Source organism: Oncorhynchus tshawytscha, linkage group LG30 (assembly GCF_018296145.1).
Source record: "Oncorhynchus tshawytscha isolate Ot180627B linkage group LG30, Otsh_v2.0, whole genome shotgun sequence".
In the NCBI taxonomy this organism is placed as follows: domain Eukaryota; kingdom Metazoa; phylum Chordata; class Actinopteri; order Salmoniformes; family Salmonidae; genus Oncorhynchus; species Oncorhynchus tshawytscha.
Window position 1 is genome coordinate 31,271,595 of NC_056458.1, and position 18,557 is coordinate 31,290,151.

At 42.9% G+C, this 18,557-nt stretch overlaps 2 protein-coding genes across 4 annotated transcripts in view; one reads left to right on the top strand and one right to left on the bottom strand.

The window, feature by feature from the left end:
- Positions 1 to 7,979, top strand: si:ch73-261i21.5 (zona pellucida-like domain-containing protein 1). Its single transcript, XM_024393750.2, has 11 exons — positions 1 to 252; positions 608 to 772; positions 1,355 to 1,581; positions 1,742 to 1,926; positions 2,341 to 2,413; positions 2,716 to 2,813; positions 3,176 to 3,256; positions 3,515 to 3,686; positions 5,591 to 5,696; positions 5,921 to 5,947; positions 6,971 to 7,979. Exons 2-11 carry the CDS (start codon positions 679 to 681, stop codon positions 7,138 to 7,140), a joined length of 1,233 nt encoding a protein of 410 aa, XP_024249518.1. The 5' UTR covers positions 1 to 252; positions 608 to 678; the 3' UTR covers positions 7,141 to 7,979.
- hyou1 (hypoxia up-regulated 1) overlaps positions 7,770 to 18,557 on the bottom strand; it is a 21,102-nt gene continuing 10,314 nt past the window's right edge. For all 3 annotated transcript variants that reach the window (XM_024394984.2, XM_042309104.1, XM_042309105.1), the window contains exons 12-24: positions 14,724 to 14,856; positions 13,805 to 13,992; positions 13,002 to 13,140; positions 12,727 to 12,784; positions 12,556 to 12,632; positions 12,279 to 12,440; positions 11,726 to 12,030; positions 11,368 to 11,455; positions 10,997 to 11,253; positions 10,409 to 10,493; positions 9,897 to 10,185; positions 9,573 to 9,683; positions 7,770 to 9,358 (exon numbers count right to left, since the gene is read on the bottom strand). In XM_024394984.2, the coding sequence (XP_024250752.2) occupies positions 9,309 to 9,358; positions 9,573 to 9,683; positions 9,897 to 10,185; positions 10,409 to 10,493; positions 10,997 to 11,253; positions 11,368 to 11,455; positions 11,726 to 12,030; positions 12,279 to 12,440; positions 12,556 to 12,632; positions 12,727 to 12,784; positions 13,002 to 13,140; positions 13,805 to 13,992; positions 14,724 to 14,856 (1,942 nt within the window). In that variant the 3' untranslated portion in view covers positions 7,770 to 9,308. The remainder of the gene's footprint in view (positions 9,359 to 9,572; positions 9,684 to 9,896; positions 10,186 to 10,408; positions 10,494 to 10,996; positions 11,254 to 11,367; positions 11,456 to 11,725; positions 12,031 to 12,278; positions 12,441 to 12,555; positions 12,633 to 12,726; positions 12,785 to 13,001; positions 13,141 to 13,804; positions 13,993 to 14,723; positions 14,857 to 18,557) is intronic.

Below are 18,557 nucleotides of genomic sequence, written 5' to 3' on the forward strand. Positions count from 1 at the left end.
AAAGGTTATTGTGTTCCAGAGATGTGTCAGATGATCCTGAAGACAAAGCAGTCACCAGTGGTGTTTAAGCTTCTCGCATTGCTCTCTTGGCATTCCCTTTTCTTCTCCCAGCCACCTGTTTTTTGTCAGTTGCCCTCTTTCACACCCATTCACTGCAAAGGAGGCCAGTATAAATAGCTGTGATTCATGAAGGGAGAAAGAGAATAAGAAAGAGAGACTGAAAGAGAGGAGAAGGAAGATATATCACACAAGGTAATTTCACATCTTCTCAATTATGATTGTTAACAATGCAACAGGGAGGAATGGGAAGGAAAATTAGGACACCATTGAAAAATACATTAATAGATTAATTGGACTCACCTGGTTAATTTAAGGATGAATAATAACAGAAAACCGGGTGCTTACATGTACGTAGTTATCACACTACTCCATTCACTATAAATGTACCTTTGCTCTTCTTCATTTTGTGAAGAAATCTTTTACATTTATATTTCCTACCGGGATTAATTACATTTGTCAAATTATTTTCACAGTGAGAAAAACATGTACAATTTGAATGCAAAGCTATATATATGAACATTAAAGTATTTTGCATTTCACCTGTCAGATTGGCCTTGCAAAAGCAGTTCTGAGAGAGATCCTGATATCTGGGTTTCCCCCTCCTTTGGTTTGAAGACAATGTGGCGGGCCCTCATGTATCAGCTGGCTCTGATTCCTCTCGTCCAGGCTCAAAATGACTACTGCAGAACACACCGTACATTCAGGGAGCCAGGTCAGTGGAGCTGCAGCCCAAATTCCACTTCCTCCCTACCTGTCTCACACCTTTCCTTTCCTGTTCCCCTTCCACTTTCTCACCTTACCTTCTTTACCACGTTTGTCAGTTGGGGCCACCCAACAGTTTGTGGAGTCTTTGTTTTTTAGAGTGAGGTCCATATGTGGGCAATGGGAAATAGATAAAGGCCAGATGTGATGTCATGCATCTTTGCAGTATATGAACGGGTTAGATGTGTGTCATGGTAAACATGTTTGCGTGGTTTAAAGGCAATAAAATGTGGTCATGCACACTCATGAGGTACTGGGCAGACAAATGTACTGTAGAAATGTTAAATATTGCACTCAAATGCCCCTTTGGAAATGCTTGCCTTTCTTGTAGTAAACAGAGTGCCTATAGCTACTGTAGGAGTTAAGTGGACAGAACAGTAGTGGACAGTCTACTGTGGTAATGTGTGACCTGGTGTCCCCTCAGTCAACACTGACATTAATGTCTGCTGTGGTAATATGTGGCCTGGTGTCCCCACAGCCAACACTGACATTAACGTCTACTGTGGTAATGTGTGATCTGTTGTCCCCTCAGCCAACACTGACATTAACGTCTACTGTGGCACAAATCGCATGGAGCTCCATATCTTGCTATGTCCCGTCTACTTTGGTGGATACAATGAAACACTGATGTCCCTCAACGCTCAGTACTTCAAGGGAGAGTGCCGGGGGACACCCGATTGGACGGTCGACCCGCCTATTCTGAAATACAACTTCTCCATCACAGAGGAGGCGGTGTCCGCCTGCAACAACAAAATAAAGGTAATTCTAGTTTGTTTGAGTAGTTATATTTCTATGGTATCACACTGACCGTGGAGGAGACATTTGGTGGTTGACACTAGAAGATGTTGCTTCAACTCTGGGTAGATGGATTTGACCTTGAACCTAGTAACATGTGACTCTCTCTCTCTCTCTGACACAGATCACTCAGGAGGTGGGTTCTGGGCTCTTTGCGGATTTCTCCAGCGTTCAGTTTGTCAACATCTCGGGCATGATCAACTCTCTGGACCCCAGTGCGGGAACGATCACCTACCGCCAGGAAATGATTTACAAATTCTCCTGCCGCTATCCACTCCAGTACTTGGTCAACAACACTGAGATGACCGTGTGAGTAACCCAGGCCACCTTTTCTCTTAGGTTCACTTCATCTGAACTAAGTCAATTCAGGGAAGGACTTCCTCAATAGTAAAACCCTCAATGGGAAGTTATCAAATGGAGGCAGATTCATGCCAAAACAAATAGAAGTAACAAGATTGCAATAACATTGATATTGGAGTATTGTTTTATATGAACTGGGACTGAACCGAGTATAAGTAAAAACAACCTCAAACCTGACCATACCAGTGACGTGGTGTTTGCAAGTAGCTGGTTATGGTGGGTGGACTAATGCTTTTGAGTTTTGTATTATAGGTTAAATCATACATTGTATCATATGGTGACCTGGATGGTGATACGCTGCAGTTTTTCTCACAACAATTGATAGTAGCTAACAGGCAGACATTTTTTTTTTTTTACAAACAGGTCTGGGGTGAGCCTAGCAGTCAAAGACAGCAATGGGAGTTTCATCAGTACCCTGAGTATGATGCTCTACTCGGTAAGAATGTGTTTCTATGATCCATTTTCTATGACAGAGGAGAAGAAAGTGAGGTGTAATCACTAATTGTAGATAATATTTCGTGTACACATGGAAAAAACTGTGTTAGCAGTATCCAAATTGATCTGGGTGCAATAACACACAAAATGTTTGTATTATTTTTTACATTCTGATTTCCTCCAGTATTTCTGGTATGAATGTTCATAATTTAATTAAACTATATTGAGAGGACCAATGTGCTTGTGAATGCTTGAATGATCCCAAATGACAGTCTTCACCGACTTGTTCCGATTGGCTCCAAGGACAGGTTCTACACAACCCAGCTCAAGGTCCCTGAGGTAGGCTTGACGTTGAAGACACGCATCTTTGTGGAGGTCAAGGCCACCAATCTCACTGGAAGGTACGGGTATAGTAAATCTGGATTGAAGAAAACATGGAGTTTTAAGCAATAAGGCACAAGAGGCCATGCTATGTGGTGAATACAGTTAAAGGGTGTTGTTTGGGCCAATGCGGAGCGGCTAAGGCATCTCGTTCAATCAGTGGCCGGAACTATCTGTTTCATGAAAGTGAAAAAAAATACTGGTAGTTATTTACTGACTGTAGTAGACTATATTGTGATGGAGTATGTCATTTCCTATCAAACCTCATTATCAACGTTTTAAAGAAACTATGTCAATGGTCCCATTTAGAATATTGCCAAATATTTCACATGAAAGAAAATACATTTTCGCCAACAATTATTTTCTTCTCCATCATTTCTAGGTTCAACGTGTTGTTGGACCGATGCTATGCCACAACCAGTCCTTACCCCGTCAACAGCACTTATTATGACCTCTTTGTTGGGTAAGTGATACAACCCAGACGAAACTGTGCGAGCTTACTCCTTTGGGACACGTTGTCAGTCACACAAAGCTTTACTTTTAGGGAATAATTAGATTACTAAGATATTCAGACATCCTATAGGACAAAACATGTACATACAGTAGATGGGGAGAAGACTAGAAACTCAGTTGCAGCTACATTCTAGCTATTGATTAATATCATGTTATCAAGATCACCTAGTTTTTTCCTTGACATAATTTAGTGCCTTGCCTCGCTCAGGTGTAACCGGGATGGCCAGACGGTGATGGGGGTGAATGGGCAACAGCAGGAAGCTCGTTTCTCGTTTGAGGCCTTCCGCTTCGTCCAGCACAAGAACAGGACGTTGTCCACTTTCTACCTGCACTGCTCTACCAGACTCTGTGAGAGGTCCGTCTGCACCTCCCTGCAACAGGTCAGTCACTTCTCCTGTGCGGATGTTGTAGCCACATTCCAGCCTATCTGCAAAGTAGTTGTGATGCACCAATTAACCAACAATTGAATGCCACGTCATTGCAGTCGGGCATTAGATTGCATGATCAAATGTGGTTACTGCCACTTTAAACACCTATCCTGGCATTGTGATATTTGGGGCACTATGTACAGGGCCGTGCACAGACCTTTTGGGGGGCAGGTGCTTAAACAAAACAAGAGCACACCAAACATGCAATTTTTTCGCAACCACGGTCACAGACTCATTGAGCAATTATGACTTTGATTATTTAGTTACATAAAAATAAATGGCCACATCTTCATGGCTAATTAAGTGACACATACAGTGGGGCAAAAAAGTATTTAGTCAGCCACCAATTGTGCAAGTTCTCCCACTTAAAAAGATGAGTGGCCAGTAATTTTCATCATAGGTACACTTCAACTATGACAGACAAAATGAGAAGAAAAAAAATCCAGAAAATCACACTGTAGGATTTTGAATGAATTTATATGCAAATGATGGTGGAAAATAAGTATTTGGTCAATAACAAAAGTTTAACTCAATACTTTGTTATATACCCTTTGTTGGCAATGACAGAGGTCAAATGTTTTCTGTAAGTCTTCACAAGGTTTTCACACACTGTTGCTGGTATTTTGGCCCATTCCTCCATGCAGATCTCCTCTAGAGCAGTGATGTTTTGGGGCTGTTGCTGGGCAACACGGACTTTCAACTCCCTCCAAAGATTTTCTATGGGGTTGAGATCTGGAGACTGGCTAGGCCACTCCAGGACCTTGAAATGGTTCTTACGAAGCCACTCCTTCGTTGCCCGGGCGGTGTGTTTGGGATCATTGTCATGCTGAAAGACCCAGCCACGTTTCATCTTCAATGCCCTTGCTGATGGTAGGCTTTGTTACTTTGGTCCCAGCTCTCTGCAGGTCATTCACTAGGTTCCCCCGTGTGGTTCTGGGATTTTTGCTCACCGTTCTTGTGATCATTTTGACCCCACGGGGTGAGATCTTGCGTGGAGCCCCAGATCGAGGGAGATTATCAGTGGTCTTGTATGTCTTCCATTTCCCTAATAATTGCTCCCACAGTTGATTTCTTCAAACCAAGCTGCTTACCTATTGCAGATTCAGTCTTCCCAGCCTGGTGCAGGTCTACAATTTTGTTTCTGGTGTCCTTTGACAGCTCTTTGGTCTTGGCCATAGTGGAGTTTGGAGTGTGACTGTTTGAGGTTGTGGACAGGTGTCTTTTAAACTGATAACAAGTTCAAACAGGTGCCATTAATACAGTTAACGAGTGGAGGACAGTGGAGCCTCTTAAAGCAGAAGTTACAGGTCTGTGAGAGACAGAAATCTTTCTTGTTTGTAGGTGACCAAATACTTATTTTCCACCATAATTTGCCAATAAATTCATTAAAAATCCTACAATGTGATTTTCTGGATTTTTCCCCCTCATTTTGTCTGTCATAGTTGAAGTGTTCCTATGATGAAAATTACAGGCCTCTCTCATCTTTTTAAGTGGGAGAACTTGCACAATTGGCGGCTGACTAAATACTTTTTTGCCCCACTGTATTTAACGCAAATTTAACGACAACTTGCTGGCAGTGGGTTCAGAACAACAATGACAAAAACTACAATTAAAAGTTGCATTGTGATCTGATTGTGATCAGATCTTATAAGTGTAAACAGACAAGATTAGGTCAAGATCAGGATGACGGATGCATGTTAGGGGCAAGTATAAACCGGACTTAGATGTGCATAACTTCATACCAATGAATGGGGCCACCACAAGACAAACAATGGAGCAACATACAGTAAATGATGCTAGCAATGACCTATGACCTTGTGTAAGAAAGGTATTCCAACCACCCCTTTTCTCCTCAGAACTGCACGGACATCAGCTCAAGGAGGAAGCGGGAGGTCCAGGACACGTCTGTGACCGACACAGCCACAGTCAGCTCCGGCCCCATCCGCACCCAAGTGGACAACGGTGAGCAACAACCACTGACCGTTCATGACCATCATTCACATCAGCATTCATCTGTGCTTCAGCATTCAATGATCCATCAGCAAGAATGACTCAAATATATTGAAGGCACAGTAACACTTTACTGATCACATGTACTTACTGCACGTTCATATACCAGTAATGCCATTTTGGTTGAGGGGGTTTTCATGTTATGAACGCATAATTTCCTTTTATTTCTTATGCAGGTGATACTGTCGGAATTGTATCTGAAGGTATGCATCTACTTTTCATCACAACTATTGATATAGCTACAGTACAAGTCAAAAGTTTGGACGCACCTACCTATTCCAGGGTTTTTCTTTATTTGGACTATTTCCTACATTTTAGAATAAACGTGAAGACATCAAAATTATGCAATAACACATATGGAATCATGTAGCAACCAAAAAACACCCACTCATTCAAGGGTTTTTCTTTATTTGTACAATTTTCTACATTGAGATTCTTCAAAGTAGCCACCCTTTGCCTTGATGACAACTTTGCACTCTTGGCATTCTCTCAAACAGCTTCATGAAATAGTCACCTGGAATGCATTTCAATTAAGAGGTGTGCCTTGTTAATTTGTGGAATTTCTTTCCTTCTTAATGCTTTTGAGCCAATCAGTTGTGTTGTGACAAGGTATGGGGTAGTATACAGAAGATAGGGCTAAGTCCATATTATTGCAAGAACAGCTCAAATAAGCAAAGAGAAGCGACAGTCCATGCGGAACATTTCAAGTTTCTTCAAGTGCAGTTGCAAAAACCATCAAGCGCTTTGATGAAACTGGCTCTCATGAGGACCGCCACAGGAAAGGAAGAAATTGCAGCCCAAAAATGCTTCACAGAGTTCAAGTAAGATACACATCTCAACATCAGCTGTTCAGAAGAGACTGCGTGAATCAGGCCTTCATGGTCAAATTGCTGTAAAGAAACCACTACTAAATGACACCAATGATAAGAAGACTTGCTTAGGCCAAGAAACATGAGCATTGGACATTAGATCGGCAGAAATTTGTCCTTTGGTCTGATGAGTCCAAATTTGAGATTTTTGGTTCCAACCGCTGTCTTTGTGAGACGCAGAATAGGGGAAACAGATGATCTCCCCATTGGTGGTTCCCACCATGAAGCATGGAGGTGGGGTGTTGGTGACACTGTCAGAGTACTCTATATTTGAATTTCAAAGGATATAATAATACAAAAGTTGTCTAGAAACAATCTTTGTGAAGTATTTTCTCTGAACCCATGTCCTCTTTGCAGTTTCCGAGCAGTTGGGTGGAAAACACAGATCCTTGCAAGGTGTTGCCATAGCAGCAGGGATTGTTGGCGCGCTCTGTATCTCCATGGTAGCCTTCATTGCGTACTGGATCATTGTGCCAAGGACCATTGGGGCCACAGAGAAGAGAATGCTCTTCACTACAAAAGAGTGACAGTTTAGGGGAAGGCTTTGCCCTGTTACTCTTAAGGTGGTTTCCTCTGTCCTAGTTCTTATGATCACTGACTTAAGTAGGTGGGTCAGTGACAGTGCAATAACTTAATGAATATATCTGTAACCTGCACATATAGCACTGCATGTTTAAATGGTTTATTTCCATTTTAAAGGCATGTAAAGTCTGGTATTAAGGGCTATCTTCTTTGTCTGGGGGTAAGGTTAAGTATAAATGGATGCTATTCCACATCTATTATAATCTAAAATGTCAAATCAAACATGACTACCTACTTTGGTGTATTAGTTTCAAGGGCTTTGATGCTGTCCATCAAATCATATTTAAATGCAAATTTTCTATAACCTGTCTCTTTCAATTTCCCAGTCTTTACAAATACTGGTGTATAAAACCACTCGATAAAGTTTTTAAAAGTAAAATATAATAAATGGCCTGTTTTTCCATGTTGTTTCATAATCTGTCCTGCTGCCCTTGAAGTTCTCTAGCCTCAGACTACCAGACAATTACACATTCAAACAGGCCGTTCTGGAATTTAAACTCAATGAATTGGAGCGAAACCATTACCGGATTACAGAATGGATCCTAGCCCAAAGTTACAATGGTACCGTTGAATGTGTATTTGTAGACACTTTATTTTTTTTAAAGACATGGATGAGGGAATAAATACACATACCACTGTTCATCCATCCATTTCAGAAAAAAAAAAAAAAAAAAAAAAAAAAAAGAAAACATTAAAAGTTTAGAAACAAAAACATTGGCATCTCCCTTCCTGTTCATTCCCCCCCACAAACCATCCGAAGTGACACAAAGAGCAGAAATCATCCCACTGGGTACAAACGTCAATTCAACGTCTATTCCACATTGGTTCAACATAATTTCATTGAAATTAAGTGGAAACGTTGATTTACCCAGAGTAACTCCTCTGCTAGAGGTTCAAGCAGCTTGAAACATGGACAATATCTGCTTATTTTTCAGGCAGTGCAACACATTCAAGCAGTCCTCAAATTCATACTGGCATTCATACACAAACACCAGGGTAGTGTTCAGTAGGGCACATCGTAACAAAACGTTATACAACAGAATACGATCATGTGCCATTTCACTCCATTGCAACAATGTTTTCCCACTATTGCCCATGACAGCCCCTTGGTGATTGAAGTTTACTGAACTATCTGTATTGAGTACAATTTATAGACTGCACATAAGTATCGCATATCAAAAGATAACTGTCATTCAATGTAACATGTTTTTTCCCCCTCATCCTAAGTCATTTATGAATTTTCAGAATGAACAATGCTAATTAGAACATGGAGAGAGGGTTCTGAAAAACAAAATATGGATTTTACACATGAACAGTGGATGGTTGTCAATGTCAATCATATTTTGATGATAATTTCCCTCATGGTGTATGGAATACACACCACAATTGTTTTGCATTTTCTCAGCAACAATACAAGGCATTAAGCGAGGAATTCAATATTCAAAAGACAACTGAAACACCATTCCATTTGCCAAGAGGTGTATACATTAGCTTGTTCAATCCCAACGAGATCTTTCTCAAACAGACAGAAAACACATTAAAAGTGAATGAAAGCAAGATTTTCCCGAAGAAAACACAGATCTGAGGATAACCGTGCTTGAGAGAAGAAGTCACAACCTTTTTTGATTACAGAATATGACAAAAGCTGAATTTTGCAGGGGAGGAAACATTGAGTCCTGTTATTATTGGTCCTTCCAAAACAAAACATTTTGTATTAGGTATTTGTTCTGTTCTATGCAGGGAAATTATACAGTGGTCAAAATAAGGTTGTTTGCATGAAGGAAAGTATGCCTAAACCTTAAGGGTAGAATAGAAACTTGAGGTCTTGGTTTCAGTTCATTCACTGGTTATTCCAGACTTCGTAAGTGCTCCTTGCTCACCATGTAAGTGAGAGGAGAGATGTATAAAGATCAACAAGGGGCATAAAGATCAACAGAAATTGAGAAAGGAGGGGGGGGAAATTAAGGTGTCTGAGCTGATCCAGTGTCTTTCTGGTTTTCAACATATGGGTGGAAAAACAACCCCCCTAAAAAAGAAAGAAAAAGAAAATGGAGGAAACTGGAACAATTAAACATCGCCAATAAATACAAATAAATCTTCTCAGTTCCAGCTGTTATAACTCATCCCCTACATGCTTTTCGGACTTGTCTTTCTCTGTTGATTCTGAAAATGGAGAGGAATACAATATTATACTCTAGTATATAACAGTACAACATATTACTTTGAAAAGGTTTTATACCATCATAGTTGCGCCACCTTGAATGGAATGGCAAATTCTATTCCTTTCCATTAGATTCCCACTTGTGTAGCGAGAAATTGTAAGACACCTGGGTGCCAATTTGCACATGCAAAAGGATAGTTGCTTTGGCAGACGTACCTGAACTTGCAGTTTCATCTTTAGGCTGCGATTGGCTGGACGAATCTGTGTTCTGTCCAGTGGGCTCTTTGGTGGGCGGTTCCTCTCCTGGCTGCACCACCTTAGTGGCTTCTGTCAAATGAAAACAAATCCCACCAATGAAAAGATGGGTCTGATCGGTGATTACATTTTTGTCGAAAAGGGATCTTTGACAATTTATTGCACACGTGATGACATGATTTCCTGTTTCAAAGCATTTTGCTAAGGTGTGGCCTGTTGAACATGACCCTCCCTATATATAAAGCCATAACAGAAATGTGTTGGGTTTTCCCCACTCTCTCTGACCTTTGTCTTTAGTCTCCTCCTTGGGATGTATGACTTTTTCCTCTGTTTTGCTGTTGTTGGCCTTGCTGCTGCTCTCCGAGACGGTGCTGTTGGCCTTGCTGCTGCTCTCTGAGGCGGTGCTGTTGGCCTTGGCCTTGGCCCTGGGCTTGGCAAACTTGGCCTTGTTCAGCAGGTAGTGGACCTCGCGGTCCAGCAGAGACAGCTTGGACTCTATGTCTTTGGACAGCAGCACAGGCCGCTCTGTGGGAGAACGCTTCTCCTGCTCGGCCACCGTGTCATTCTTCCACGTCTGTAGAAGAGGGGGAGGTGTTGGGGGTAAACATGAACAAATAATAATAATAAAAAAGGTTGTTTCTTTGTTCCACATTGATGACAAACGAGGGACAATAACCATATGAGATGTGGTTCACATTTGAGTAATTTTGAATTCTTGAAGTAAAGGTCCATCAAAACAAAATATTGGCAAAGGTATCAATGAGTAAAACAAATAGAAGTTTATGAATCACACATACAATGGTCTCGTTGATGACTCTGTCTAACGTCTTCAGCTCCACTTCGGTGAAGATTTGGTCGTCCTCTGGTGTTAGTTTGACGCTCCTTGAGGAAAAAAACATGTCAAATGGATGCATTGTAAATGTCACCTCTGAAGCTAAGCAGAGTTGGTTCTGGTCGCTCCCTGGATGGGAAACTCGATGCTGCTGGAAATGGCGTAAGAGGGCCAGTGGGGGGGTTCTAAGGAGATCCCAATGCCCCAGGGCCGTGAAAGGGACGGGTGCCATCTTTAGGATGGGATGTTAAAACGGTGTCCCGATTCTTTGGGGTCACTAAAGATCCAATGGCACTTATCGTAAGAGTAGAGGTGTTAACCCTAGTGTACTGGGTAAATTCCCAATTTGGCCCTCATACCATCATGGCCACACAATCTACAACTTCCAATTGGCTCATTCATCCCCTCCCCTTGAAACTCTCCCCCCCAGGTTGTTTCTGTAAAAGAGAATGTGTTCCCAGTCAACTTAACTGGTAAAATCCATTTAGCATTTTCCCTACTAATGGTTAAGGTTAGGATTGGGGAAGCTGATCCTAGAGCTGTCGGGACCCACCTGAGGAAGAAGCTGGAGTGGTTGAGCATGCTCTCCAGGGCGGCCAGGTGGTCGGGCCACTTCCTGCGCTCCTCCACACGGAAGAACATGGCCTTGCACAGTTTCCTGAGCTCCTGCAGCTTTTCCCGCAGCTCCTTGGTGACTGCAGAGTAGCCATCCTCATCCATCCAGGCCGACGCCTCGCTCAGCTTGGTCGTGATGGTCTCCTTCTCCTCCTCTGACACCACCGCCTGGTACTCCTCCTGGTACATCTTGTCCTTAGGAGGAAGGAGAGGAAAATGGGGGGGTGGGGAATTAGACAGCTGCAAGAAGTGGGTTATATACACACACACCTATGGGGGGGGGGCATACTGGTGTTGTGCTGTTCTAACCTGTGTCTCAAAAATGAATGCCTCAAGGCTGTTCAGGGTCTTCTCCCTCTCCTGCTTCTCCAGGTCTCTATTAGTCAGGTCTTGGAGCCTGTCAGGTCAAGAGAAAATCAAAAACATTATTGCAGCCAATTTGGAGGTTGGAGGTTGCTGGAGCTCGAACCTGGATCTATGAGTCTGTCAAACAACTTAACCATCACACTAAGAAATCCAAAACCTCTGGCGAAGTTGCTAGGTTTTGAACCAAGTCAGGATGCTACATGAATATCATTATAGATTGAAAAAAATCTACGTTTAACTTCCCCCACCCTGCACATTTGAAGCCTCCAAAAATGTCAGAAGGAAAGATAGCGCAACATACTTCTTGTTTGAGGAGGCGATAGCTTCCAAGCTAGGGTTAAGGATGTCGTTCACTTGGAGCTCCACTGAGACATCTTCAGAGAACTTAGTTCTCTTCTGAGGCTTGGCTTTCTTCGCCGCCGCTGCGTCCTTCTCCTCCTTCCCAGCCGCCTTCTCCTCCTCCTCCGCCGCCTCCTTCTCCTCCGCCGCCGCCTCGCCGCCGCCTCCTTCTCCTCCGCCTCCTTCTCCTCCGCCCTCCTTCTCCTCCGCCGCCTCCTCCTTCTCCTCCGCCGCCTCCTTCTCCTCCACTCCATTTTTTCCTCCCTCCTTTTCAGAGAAAGATGATTCATTTCCATAATGGTAATGACACTTAGTTATTTAATGTCCAATTCAAACGGAGAACGAGGTAAAACTCATTCATGTGAGGTGTATGCTTTACTGACAACATCCTGTAACCAAATGCTTCATACAAAACGTTAAGTTTCGATATGTTCATTAAATACGAAAGCACTGAATACACCCCAGGGCTGAGCGTCCCGGTGTTCATGTGGACTCCAACTGAGCCGAGTGCTTACCTGAGGGTCAGCCTTGCTGTCCAATGCCTCTCCCTTAGTCTTCTCTTGGGTTGGTACCTCCTCCTCCTGTTTCTCCCCAGGCTCCTGCTTCTCTTCCTGGGGAGCAGCCTCCTCCTCCTTGCTCTGCTCCTTCCCAGACTCTGAAGGAACCTCCTCCTCATCCTGGGCACAGAAGCAATAGGGGAGAGGCAGGGAGTGTTAGACAGCAATGAACTAGTGTGAAGGAGAGGAACTCTGGAGCATGTTACATTAGGATGGGGACTGAGGAGAGGATTACCTGAACTGGTTCCGTCACATTTGCATTGGGCTCTGAGGATCCCCCTCCAAACAGGCTGGAAATGGTATTTCCTAATTCTGACAAATCAAAAGAGCCAGAATTCAGACATGGAAGAGACTATGACTGACTAATGGGGGGAAATCAGATGTCAATTGATTACATAAAACCCACTTGTCAGAGTTGATTCCTCATCCTTCTCCTCTACAATGGCCTCAAAGACAGACTCCACCTAAAAAATAAAAAATATTAAAGCAATAGATCACCAAAATAAAATGTACATGTATTTTGTATTTTGCAACCATCTTTAAAAAAAGTTAAATGTCTGATAAATTCTGTATCTGAGATTTTATTGTACTTCCAGAGAGGAGCTCCATAAGCATCAGAGGGGTGCACTGACCATAGAGATCACATCATTCACATTCTATAAGTAATTCTATGGTACTGACCCGGTCCAGGAGGAGCATGCCACTCTCATCCATGTTGAAGTGGGCCTTGATGCCCTTGGACTCAGCATCCATGTGCTTCTGGAAGCTGCTGCTCACCCCAGACAGCTGCACTGTGGTCAGGTTGAGAGAGCCAAACACACTGGTGGAGGAAAGGAAGAGAAAAAAATTGAGGTGGACATTTAAAATCAGATGCAACACAAGGTTGTGTTATGGCTGTTTATTTGATTTCTGTTACAATTCAAAGCTGTATTTGTCCCCTTAGCCCTAATAGAATTGGCCTATAGCCAATGGCAAACTAATGCTGTTACAGTATAGTATATCCTTAATTTCCCAGAATTTTCCTTGGGAGAGGTGCTGCAGTGTTGTGACTGACATCACCCTGATCCAATCATGCGCAACCAGAGAAAATCAACGACACCTGCGCTCTGTGCTTTCTCTGTCTGACCCTCCATCACAGAAGGCACTGAGGGAGGCTTAAACAATAGATTTTCGGACCGATTCATGCTACATTTGGATCGGTTTGTGCTCCTGTGGACCAATACACTCGTATCTTAACATTTAAACCCGATTCTGATACGCGTCGGTGAATCGTTACATCTCTACTGTTTTGCCGTGTTGTTTCACACAGAGTGGGCTAAGTCTATGTGCCAGTTTCCTGGACACAGATTAAACCAAGTCCTGGGAAAATAAAACCATACTCAATGGAGAACCTATTTAAGTCCAGGGCTAGGCTTAATCTGTGTCCAGGAAAACAGCCCTAAGTTCCTACCAATTAAACCCATCTTTATTGGAGAGGTGCTCACCTGAGGTCATTTTGGCCCAAGAAGCTGAGGTCTCCATAGTTGATGTCAAAGGCAAAGTCATCAGTGTAGCGGTTGAAGGTGATGACCTTGCGCTGGGGGTAGGGGGCCATCCTCTGGAACAGGATACGCTTGTTGTGTTTCAGGCTCCTGGAGCCATCCTCATCCTCTGTCTCCCTGGTGAACTCCACCTGGAGAATGAGAGCGATGAATGAAAAGATGAGCACCGTATGATAGAGTTGTGGTGCTAAGCTTTTCCATTCATTTTGGGTGGAGGTGTATAGCTGAACTTACATACATACACTGATGGTGTGGGATGTGGACCCATCTTAACCATTTTTTAATATATTTTTTTAACCCCTTTTACTCCCCAATTTTGCAATATCCAAGTGGTAGTTACTGTCTTGTCCCATCGCTGCAACTCCCGTATGCACTCGGGAGAGGCGAAGGTCGAGAACCGTGAGTCTTCCGAAACACGACCCCGCCAAGCCGCACTGCTTCTTGACACAATGCATGCTTAACCTGAAAGCCAGCAACACCAATGGGTTGGAGGAAACGGCGTACAGCTGGCGACCAAAGTCTGAATGCGCCCGGCCGCCACAAGGAGTCGCCGCTAGAGCGCGATGGGACAAGGACATCCCAACCGGCCAAACCCTCCCCTATCCCGGACGGGGCTGGGCCAAATTGTGTGTTGCCTCATGGGTCTCCCGGTCACATACAACGCAGCCTGGTATCAAACCAGGATCTGTAGTGACACAGCTAGCACAGTGATGCAGTGCCTTAGACCGCTGTGCCACTCAAGAGGATTGACAATAGACAACTTTTGGGGTTTCGTCTCCTCTAAAAGGAATGGATGGATGGATGGTAATGGAATTATTTTAAAAAGGGATGGGGTTCAATGTTAAAGAATGAGCTGTGTTACCTGGATGGGGAAAACAGCTGCCTCCCTGACCAGGAAGGGTTTAACTTTAAAGGCCTTGCTGAGGGCAGCGGCCTGGTACACAGCACCCATAGCTGCAGCCTCGTCTGCATTGATGTTCTTTCCCAGCTCCTCTCTACACACACACACACACACACACAGTGGTCAATGTCATGCAGATATCTTGTTTATTCAAAGTGATAGTTCACTCCAAAAACAAGGTTGGCCAGAGACATTGTCATACCTCAAAAGCAGTAAGATTCTGTGGATGTAAGGCATATCAAGCGTACGTGAACTAATCTTCAGTCTAATAAATCCATGTAATATAGCCTACACCACAATAATTCCATTATTTATTTTAGACATGTCTAAAGAAACATATGAAGAAAAAGTAGTCTATTTCAGAAGAAAATAGAATACTCTTGAGTTTTCCTTATGTGGCCATGCCAAATGGCTGTGCGCTACATTAGTTCATTTAGCAGACAAGATTTGCTTATAATGCCGTGGCATTATTTTATAGTATGAAGAATACAATTGAACAAAGCTGAATACAATTTGATTTGAGGGAGTGCTCATGTGGCTATTCTGTGTTGAGCGGTTAACAAAGAAATAGGTACTCCTACATGCTTAATTTAGAGTAACTTTAGTTGTTTTACAAACATTGGGCTGTATGTTTAGATTTTTAATACATTGTGAGGCTGCATGAGATTCTAATGATGATTACGGCCGATCGGAAGCCCTCTCACTCACATGGCTCTGTCACGTGATCAGGTTTTTTCTCACAGGCTACAAATTAAAAGTTGTGGCCAAAAGTTGAGTGACACAAATATTAACTTCCAAAGTTTGCCGTTTCAGTGTCTTTAGATATTTTTGTCAGATGTTGTTATTATGGAATACTGAAGTATAATTACAAGCATTTCATAAGGGTCATAGGCTTTTGACAATTACATGAAGTTGATGCAAAGAAGTCAATATTTGCAGTGTTGACCCTTCTTTTTCAGGACCTTTGGAATCCGCCATGGCATGCTGTCAATTAACTTTTGGGCCACATCCTGACTGATGTCAGCCCATTCTTGCATAATCAATGCTTGGAGTGTGTCAGAATTTGTGGGTTCTTGTTTTTACACCTCTTGAGTATTGACCACAAGTTCTCAATGGGGTTAAGGTCTGGGGAGTTTCCTGGCCATGGACCCAAAATATCGATGTTTTGTTCCCCGAGCCACTTAGTTATCACTTTTGCCTTATGGCAAGGTGCTCCATCATGCTGAAAAGGCATTGTTCATCACCAAACTGTTCCTGTATGGTTGGGAGAAGTTGCTCTCGGAGGATGTGTTGATACCATGCTTTACTCATGGCTGTGTTCTTACGCAAAATTGTGAGTGAGCCCACTCCCTTGGCTGAGAAGCAACCCCACACATGAATGGTCTCAGGATGCTTTACTGTTGGCATGACACAGGACTGATGGTAGCGCTCACCTTGTCTTCTCCGGACAAGCTTTTTTCCGGATCCCCCAAACAATCGGACAGGGGATTCATTGGAGAAAATGGCTTTACCCCAGTCCTCAGCAGTCCAATCCCTGTACCTTTTGCAGAATATCAGTCTGTCCCTGATGTTTTTCCTGGAGAGAAGTGGCTTCTTTGCTGCCCTTCTTGACAATAGGCCATCCTCAAAGTCTTTGCCTCACTGTGCGTGCAGATGCACTCACACCTGCCTGCTGCCATTCCTGAGCAAGCTCTGTACTGGTGGTGCCCCGATCCCGCAGCTGAATCAACTTTAGGAGACGGTCCCGGCACTTGCTGGACTTTTTTGGGCGCCCTGAAGCCTTCTTCACAACAATTGAAACGCTCTCCTTGAAGTGCTTGATTATCTGATAAATGGTTGATTTATGCAATCTTACTGGCAGCAATATCCTTGCCTGTGAAGCCCTTTTTGTGCAAAGCAATGATGACGGCACGTGTTTCCTTGCAGGTAAGAACAATGATTCCAAGCTCCACCCTCCTTTTGAGTTCAAATAACAGACTGGAAGCTTCAATCAGCATAACAGAGTGATCTCCAGCCTTGTCCTCGTCAACTCATACCTGTGTTAACGAGAGAATCACTGACATGTCAGCTAGTCCTTTTGTGGCAGGGCTGAAATGCAGTAGAAATGTTTTTTTGGGATTCAGTTCATTTGCATGGCAAAGAGGGACTTTGCAATTAATTGCAATTCATCTGATCACTCTTCATAACATTCTGGAGTATATGCAAATTGCCATCATACAAACTGAGGCAGCAGACTTTGTGAAAATTGATATTTGTGTCATTCAAAACTTTTGTCCATGACTATACTATCCTCCATAGTACAAAAGTCAACCTATTCTATTCTGCGTGAGAAATAAATATTCCAAACATAGTCTTGGACAGTTGTGGGATGTGATAAGAGTAATACAACCACTAGCATCTAAAAACCTTTTTTATGCAATGTGGCTGACGCAACAGATCAGAACATTGAGCTTAAAATGTGGATAAACTATTAGGCCATTTCTTCACATAATAAGCACAGCAATGCACACATGGTAGTAGGCTATAAGCAGGAATGTTCCATTACTGGAACACACCATTATCAAAAGTGACCACAAATGCAATTATGCAAGTAATGCTTTTATTGTAAAGGTGCATTTTTATGGTGAAAATTATCTTCCCCAAACTTGAAACTTATGCGATGCTTATATATGCCAGTTAGGCTCTACACCCCTTGCAAAGCAGATTGTGCTTAATTTTAAGAAGTTATTTGGCCACTTTAGTTGTGATACAAACCGTATTAAAACATATAGGCCTATGGGCTAGGCTCTATGAGGTGTGTGACTATTGATGGACTCTGGATTCTAACTCCTGAACTTGGGATAGGGTTAATTATCAGGTATCCTATTGAAATATTGAGTGCTTCGGTTTAGAGGGTCAACACTAGAAGTTGGTTATTATTTCCTCTGCATTGTTGGGAAGGGCCTGTAAGTAAGCATTTCACTATTGGTCTACACCTGTTGTTTACAAAGTTTGTGACAAATAACATTTAATTTGATGTACAGTAATGCCGTGGAAGGCTTGCTTACACCAGTCCAGTCATGTCATAATATATTATGTGCTAGCCATAAGACTAAGAAGAGTACGTATTTACATTGCTTGAACATTACTCTTCTTAGTCCTATGGCTAATGATATACATTTTGAGAGTATTCGAACAGGGTATTGCCTTTGTAATTGTCTCCTCTATCCCTAACTCCATGCAAATGGCCATTTGTCTCTCCTGATCTATATTGATGCTTCCTTGACCCAGAATAAATTACATATGGATGGTCAGATATGGTTTTTGACACGCTCACTACAGTTGTCCTCCTTTTAGGCTTACAAGCTGCGAGTGACCCACCTGTACCCGCTCAAGCAGCACAGCATTTTGGTCTCGGTTGGGCAGGACGTGCAAGGAGTTAACCCCCTTGTAAGAACATTTGTAGGATGTATTTAATACAGACTATCAAAAATAGAGTGTGTTAGTTTTCTTGGTTATTTGTGAACTGTTATTAAAACCTAGCTGTTTCCCAGGCGAAGGTATGGAATCTGGACAAGCGAGACAGCAGGAATCCTCTGTGTACCAGAATATTCCCAGCTATTCCTGGGAACAAGCCACCAGAGGTGTCCTGCCTCACTGTACACGAGAACCTCAACTTTATGGCCATTGGTAAGCGGCATTTCTGCGCTACCTGGGGCGGCAGGGTAGCCTAGTGGTTAGAGCATTGGACTAGTAACCGGAAGGTTAGCTCGGAACCCCCGAGGTGACAAGGTACAAATCTGTCGTTCTGCCCCT

What these genes read in the sequence shown, in the direction of transcription:
- si:ch73-261i21.5 (XM_024393750.2), top strand. Translation starts at nt 679, where the DNA reads ATGTGGCGGGCCCTCATGTATCAGCTGGCTCTGATTCCTCTCGTCCAG. An exon ending in AACAACACTGAGATGACCGT is followed by an intron (nt 1,927 to 2,340) that starts GTGAGTAACCCA and finishes TTTTACAAACAG; the next exon opens with GTCTGGGGTGAGCCTAGCAG. An exon ending in CCGCACCCAAGTGGACAACG is followed by an intron (nt 5,697 to 5,920) that starts GTGAGCAACAAC and finishes TTTCTTATGCAG; the next exon opens with GTGATACTGTCGGAATTGTA.